Source organism: Phoenix dactylifera, chromosome 2 (assembly GCF_051530095.1).
Source record: "Phoenix dactylifera cultivar Ajwa chromosome 2, Ajwa_hap1_PhDact_Kaust_v1.1, whole genome shotgun sequence".
Lineage (NCBI taxonomy): Eukaryota > Viridiplantae > Streptophyta > Magnoliopsida > Arecales > Arecaceae > Phoenix > Phoenix dactylifera.
The window spans coordinates 43,195,355-43,202,828 of NC_143191.1; the positions used below are offsets into that span (position 1 = coordinate 43,195,355).

Consider the following 7,474-nt stretch of genomic DNA (forward strand, 5'->3'; position numbering starts at 1 on the left):
TTATACGAGAGAATATTCTTCGACCGCTCCCGCCGAAAGCATCATAGGTGTATGCTCAGCGAGGGACCATCGGTGGACCCCCCATCACCATCTTTCGATCCCACACGTGTGTACGACAGCGACACTTCCCCTTTCTCTTGCTCGCGCGGAACCACCAGACGTTAACCAGTACCAGCGGACCCCCGAAATTATAACGTGGAACCACGAAATCAGAATTACACGCGAGTGAAACGGACGGTGAGTGATCGGCAGAACAGCAAACAGCTTCTCTCGAGATATATATATATATAGATTACCGTCTGTATTAATGGTAACACAAAATCAAGCATTTACTGAGCTGGAGATGGAAGACCAGCATTTAATGGTGCAGTTAAGAAAAAGAAAAAAATAATTCCACAGGATTTTTTTTTTGGAAAAAAAATGTATCTTTTAAGGGAGTTTCCGCAAAACCACGGCCGGCGGCGGCGGGGATTAGACCTTTAGGTGGAGGAAACCGAAGAAGACGACGAAGAGCGCCGACTTCTTCTACGGCTTCTAATAGTTTCCGAAGAAGGAACAGAGGAAATGGGAGGCGCAGTAGTAGAAGAGGAGGTGGTGGGAGGAGGGAATCGAGTGGAATTGCTCCTCAGCTTCCTCCTATCCCCTTCTCGGTTTCCCTTGGCCTCGTCACTGCGACTCCTCACCGCCGCTACTTGCACCGGAAGCACGCAATTGCAAAGAAAACCTAAAGATTTCGATCGAAACCCTTCAGAAACCTCTGAAAAATCGAAACTCTGGAACGAAAAGCGGGATCTATCTATTGTGGAAAAGAAGGAAGTACCGATCCTGGCGAGGCGATTGACCCAGCGAGGGATGGGCTTGTTGGTGAGGCGGAGGCAGGCCTTGTTGCAGAAATGGTTGCAGTTCTTGGAGATGAGGTTGTAGGTGTTGCCGGTGTACTCCGTGGCGAGCTCCTCCATGAGCGCCCGCACCTCCCGCTGCCCCAGATCCGTGCGCCCGATCAGGATCGACTTCCGGAACACGAACCCCGGGCACTGCCGCGGCTCCCCCTCGAAGATCCCCGTCGTCGCGTGCTCGTGCGCCCCGTACGCATACTCCACCCCGTGCACTGCCCCAACCACAGACCCTAACCCTAGCTCAATCACCCCATTTAAAAAAAACAAAAATCCCAACTTTAAACTCTGGAGAGAGACAGAGAGAGAGAGAGAGAGAGAGAACGAGCACCTTGGACGCCGGAATGGTAGACGCCGAGGCCGAGCCAGTAGGCGTAGACATTGATCGGAGTTAGATCGTAGACGTTGAGGTACACGGGCACCTTCCCGGTCTTCCGCTGCCCGGAGCGCCCTCGGATGAACATCTTCCGGCGGCAGCGCCGGAGGCGGCGGAGGTCGGATGGAGTCTATCAGACGGCGGATCAGAACGCGGGCGGCGGCGATGACTTCATACGACTTCGCTCTCGATCTCGAATCGATTTCTTTTTCTCCTAGGTTGGCGGTGAGGATAGGCGGAGGGGCAGAGAGGGACAGGGGAGAGGGGCATTTAAGGAATAGTAATGGTTAGAGAAGGAGAAGAGTTCCTCTCGCCTCAAGCTGGGGGGGCTTTTATCTTTTGTTGTGGAGGGGGCGGCTCGCCTCGGTCAGCTCTCCGCTCTCCCTCCTCTGACTTCTTCTAGACTCTCCAAGAACTCTTTTGCTCCTTGGATCCTCTCTTCTCGGGATCGTCAGTTTCCTTTTTTTTCGAAATACCTCGATCCCGTTGTGATTTTCTTACCCTTCCGGGACGGCGCTCGGCACACATCGGCGATCCGTTTTGAACTTTACCGAATCGTCCGTTTTCCGTTACGGAAACGGGAACGCTTTTTTTCCTATTTGCTTTTGGGAAACGAGGTCTATTTTATCGTGCCGTTCGAGGTCCCCTGCTTTCGGTTTCGGGCAGCGAGGAAATTATTCCTGGAATTGTTTGTAGGTTTAGCAATAAGAGGCAGAGATTGGATAAAGCCGAAGAGCTTTTTTTTCAAGTGGGGAGAAGAAGTAAAGCCTACGTAAAGGGAGGTTTATAGCCCATAGGAGTGAATCATGTTTCCAATTTCCATGCGGCAGTGGTTCATGGAGGATACTGAAGCTGCAAGGAATGGCAATTTGTAGTATTACGATTTGGATCACTTAACGGCCTTAAACTTAAGCATTTTTTTTGTATTAATCCAAAATTGTATCTGAACAGGTCTCGGGTTACCTCATAGGAGGGACAAACTGACCTTGAAAGGGTTTCCGGCATGCTGGATAAAAGGCAACCATCCCTAATCGGAGGCTATATGTTCCATTCCTGCAACACGTTTTAAGTATTTGATTCCTTTTTTGAAAAAAAAAATGATTGGTGGCACTTTCACTGTTAATTTTATTAAAAGAAGGGATCATAAGATTCTAGTTGGCAATGCATAACCTCGCAAGGGGTTAGGTAGAGACTAGTTAAATTATGAAAACTCAGTACATCTAAATCTAGATGCAAATGATATGATAAAAAATAAATATTAAAAATAATAATATTTCTTTATTGATCGCATCAAGGTTTGTGATGGTAATTTTTGTGCCTGTATTGGTACTGTCTCGGTAAAATATCGATACAAGTTAGTGGTATATCAATATTCGATACACTATTTGTCGAGATGTGGTATGTGTACAATACGATACTCTCGATGCATAGTAGTACATGCCAGTACCGGAAATTTTGAATTTTACAAATATATTTATTTGTTGCATGATATAGGCCATGCAAATAGGCTATGTAATATGAGTTATTTTTTTCAACAGGACTTCAACTATACAATGACTGATGCAGTGATTTCAAATTGCCATGTTAAGACTAGCTATCAAATTATCAACTTTTTTTTTATTTTGAACTTATTGTCATGTTTATCCTTCACAATTCATTCTGTAAAGTCATTTAATGATTTTATACAAGTTTCTGCGATCATTGATTAAAATTTAATACTTTCGATGCATGTGACTACAATGAAAATAGTCTATAGTGATAGAGTTTTAGTAACATTACTAATTGTGCTACTATAATTGCATTCTAATAATGGTTTTAAGAAATATCACAAAAGATATATATATTGTAGTGGTTCATCAAAAGCATTACTAAAAGTTATTATATAGCGAGAGTATCATATAATTGCGATAAAAAAATGTATTATATAGTAACAATTTTTAAAAATTATCACAAAAGGTTTATAATACTAGAATGGTTATTTATAAATATTGCTAAAATTTTTTATGTTGTGATGATACATTGTAAGGACAATGTTTTCTACTTAAATAAAACTTAATTAGTATTAAATATAGTTTTATTGCATAATAGTGACTATTTAATGATGAAATAAATTTAAGAGAATAATTAACGCTTTTTGATTATTAGAGGGATAACAAATTTAATGAATATATATATATTCTTGATTTTTTTGATGGATTAAATGTATTATTTTCAACTTAATTTGATTTGATCCATTTAATGAACAAGTTATATAAGTCAAGTCAGTTTAACAAATAAAAGGAAATAGTTTTTGGCATAAAATACACTATAGATATTGGAAACAATGTGTCGTAATGATATAATGGTCTAATATGTAATTATCAAAAATTTGCATAGAGACTGTTTTAACCAAGGATTTGGATTATTGATCCATTTGATTTTTATTAAAAATATATATAATTAAAACTACTTAAAATAAAATACATAATATAAAGTATTAGAATTGTTCTATATCAAATATCATTACTTTTTTAATAGCACAAATAAAAAAAACATGAATTATCTACTTTTAAAGGATTTTAGAAAATAATTATAGAAATATGTTGAAATTATCGATATTTTTAAATCTTTTAAATAATAAAATTTTTAAAAGATTATAAAGAATAAAATGAAGTTATTTATTTTTTATTTTATATCAAAAATAAGAGGATTGATTTTTTATAAAATAATTAATTATTAAAATATGTGATACCAAAAATAGACCCTATAAATACCATAAAAAGACCAAAAAGCCCATCTAAACACCCCTATAAATACCCCTTGATTTCAACCATTTTGGGACACGGAAAAATTAGAGAAAAATACGAGAAAAATTCTAGAAAAAAGTTCTTCCTCTTAGCCACTTCTGATTTTTATTTTTATAATTATATTTAGTTTATTTTATTCTTTTTATTTCATTCTTCGCTGGATCTACAAGTTCGATCGGGTTTGATTTGGCTTCTTCTGAGATGTACCGAAGAAGTTTAGGGTTGTCGTATCTCTGAGGAGGATTGCTGGAAGATCCGTACGTGGGGGCAAACACTTCTTTGGGACAGTATCTACGCGCTTCAACCTGCCTTCAATCAGATTATTTCCTCTAACTTTTATTTTTAATTTAATATTAGTAGATCTGTAAGATTTTTACAATTTTGTGATTTAAATTTATTAAATGAATAGATTTATTTTATGCTAGAATAGATTTCTTTTGTGTTAAAATAGAATAATTTGATGCCGAATAATATATATATTATATTTGGACTCCTCAAAGAGTAATTTTCAGATCCCATTCAAACAAAAAAATCGGAAATTACTCAATACATAATAATTAATTCATTGAATTGATAAATTAGATCTCAATTACAATAATTGATTTGCTAGCACAAAATTAGTAATCAATTATTCTAATAAGGTAATAAATTTTATAATTCATTGAATTGACATTTTAGATCTCAATTACAATAATTGATTTGCTACCATAAAATTAGTAATCAATTATTCTAATAAGGTAATAAATCTTATAATTCATTGAATTAATATTTTAGATCTCAATTACAATAATTGATTTCCTGGCACAAAAATCAATTATTCTAGTAAGGTAATAAATCTTATAATTCATTGAATTGACATTTTAGTTTTTAATTATAATAATTGATTTACTAGCACAAAATCAGTGATCAATTATTTTAATAAGGCAGTAAATCACTTCTAATATATAATTCATTGAATTGACATTTTAGATCTCAATTACAATAATTAATTTGCTAACACAAAATTAGTAATCAATTATTCTAATAAGGTAATAAATTACATAATTCATTGAATTGACATTTTAGATCTCAATTACGATAATTAATTTGCTAGCACTAAATTAGTAATCAATTATTACTAATTCAAAAAATTCAAACCGAAAATTTGGAAATTGATTGATACACAATAACCAATTTAAATTTGCACTTAGGCTTTTCTAAAAATTGAATTTGTGTGATCTCTAGTGATTATATTCACTAACTAATAGTGTCAAATAAAATCTTGTAAAAAAGGCATACGTGCCTAAGAAAGGATGGTACTTAAGTGAAACTAGTGCTCCACCACCGATCTGGAGCTGATCTGGCTATTATTTTTTTGGATATATCAACTAAACATCCAAAGTTCAATATAAATATTAGTGCAATCTTTTGACATAAATTTTTTGCCTTCATTCAGATTTCTGTCTCTTTTCTATAACCTTAAACCTATGACCTCTAACACTAGTGATCATCTTAGTACCAAATCTGAAAATTTTGATGACCATAACTTTAAGAGGTGGCAGAACCAAATGCTGTTCTGGCTCATCACATTAGGGTTGATCTCAGCCATAGGTGAGAGCACTACTGAAGTTGATAACCCAACTACTTTACGACCTGCTACTCGCCAAAACCCAACTGTTGACCAGCAAGCAACCTAAGAGGGGGGGGGGGGGGGGGGATGAATTGGGTCTCAATTAAAAATGTGAAATTTTAACTCGTGATGGAATAGGCAGTGATTTATTAATCTAAAGAGTCAGTCTGGAATGCTAGAGGAATGAAGACAGTGAGATAATGAAAAGTACGGCACACAGACATAAGATTTATAATGGTTCGGAGCTAACCTTGCTCCTACGTCCACTCCTCAAGTTTCACTCGAGATTTTCATTATAATCCTAGAATTACAGTATGGTTGTTTTACAAGCTCACAACCAAACTTATTGTTTTACCGGCTCACAACAAACCTCCTCGTTTGTTTTACTCGGGCTCACAAACAATCCGATTGGTTTTTACAAAGGATCACCAACTACAACCTTAGACCTCCCGATTCAATCCCTTGATTGAATCAAGCACCTAAATTAAAAGTGAATGTGTAAATACAAGCTTCTCAAAAAGCATATAAAACAATATTAACAAGAATAGGAAAAAGAAGCTTCTTAGAGAATTTTTGCCAATTGAGATGCTGCTTCTTTTCTTCTGGATCCTCTCCTGAATCAGTCAGCAATGGAGGATCTTTCTATTTTGGCTCTGGTGTGGAGAAGGGATGAGTTCTTGATGAAGAGTTGCTTTCTTCCGATTTTCACTTTGAGTATCCTTTGAGCTCGTTTGAAAAGATTTGCTTGATCTACTTTTTATGGATTTTTCTTCTGTCCATTTGTTTCACTCAGAATGGGTCTTCTTATAGCTCCGTTTTTGAAAGCTAGCCGTTAGACTAAGAAGAGTAGCCGTTCTGTCGCGCCTGGTACTTCTGACAAAGTGTCCGTTGAAACTGGAGTCGTCTCGCCCATCCAAGAGTCAGCTTGACTAAACTGGGAGACATCTCACATGGTTCTGGAGTCGGCTCTGGCTCAGAATCCCTCTGATAGATTATTGGTCGATTCTCGTTGGAGTCAGCTCGCACGTTCGGAAGTCGTCTCGCATCCTAGTGTGCAGAAAACAAGTTCTTTGCCTTGTCCGAGAGAGTCGACTCATAACAGTTGGGAGTCGACTCACGCTTCGTCCGAAAGATGGGAGATGGCTCGCGCTTGACTCGAGTCGACTCGCGTTTTGCGACCCGAAATACTATTTTCTGTCTGTCTAAAAGAGTCAACTTGCGCTATTGTGGAGGCGGGTCGAGGGTATGCCAGTACACCATGCTTGTGCCGGAGTCGACTCTTACTTTCTGGGAGTCGATTCGAGTTCTGAAAAATACTTAAATGGTTCCAGAACTTGAGTTTAAGATCCATGAACCATTTCCTAAGGTATTCTTTTGAAGTTGTAATATTGTTATCCTGAAAACACTTGTTTAAATCTGTTAGTCCAACAAGAAATGCACTCAAAATGTTTTGGCACATCAAAACCAAGTAGGGATCAATCAATTACTCAGCACAAACCTAAACCGGAGTTCATCCTCCTCCCATACTGAACCTTCTGTTTTCACCAGCACATTCTCTAGGATTCCTGATGAGATAGACTATCATTACATCCATAGAATCCTGGGTGCCCTTTCTGAGAGGCTGTATGACATTTATGACACAACCAAGAGTGCCAAAAAATTCTGGGACACCCTAGATAGCAAATATGGTCTTGATGATGCTGGGGTAAAGAGGTTCAAGGCCTTCGACTTAAATAACTTTAGGATGGTAATCTCAAAGCCAATGAATGACCAAATCCATGATTTTGAAATCCTGATCCACCAGCTTAGG

At 37.4% G+C, this 7,474-nt stretch overlaps 1 protein-coding gene across 2 annotated transcripts; it reads right to left on the minus strand.

The window, feature by feature from the left end:
• Positions 1 to 265: 265 nt before the first annotated feature.
• LOC103720346 (deSI-like protein At4g17486) lies at positions 266 to 1,704 on the minus strand. Of its 2 annotated transcripts, none has more exons than XM_088716513.2 (3): positions 1,225 to 1,704; positions 821 to 1,108; positions 266 to 724 (listed from the first exon to the last, which is right to left on the minus strand). In XM_088716513.2, the coding sequence occupies exons 1-3, from the start codon at positions 1,355 to 1,357 to the stop codon at positions 480 to 482; spliced, it is 666 nt and encodes a 221-aa protein (XP_088572639.1). In that variant the 5' UTR covers positions 1,358 to 1,704; the 3' UTR covers positions 266 to 479. The 2 variants fall into 2 exon arrangements, with proteins under 2 accessions (XP_088572639.1, XP_017701474.3); XM_017845985.3 differs by having other exon boundaries at positions 821 to 1,132; positions 1,225 to 1,505.
• Between the last annotated feature and the right edge of the window lie 5,770 nt (positions 1,705 to 7,474).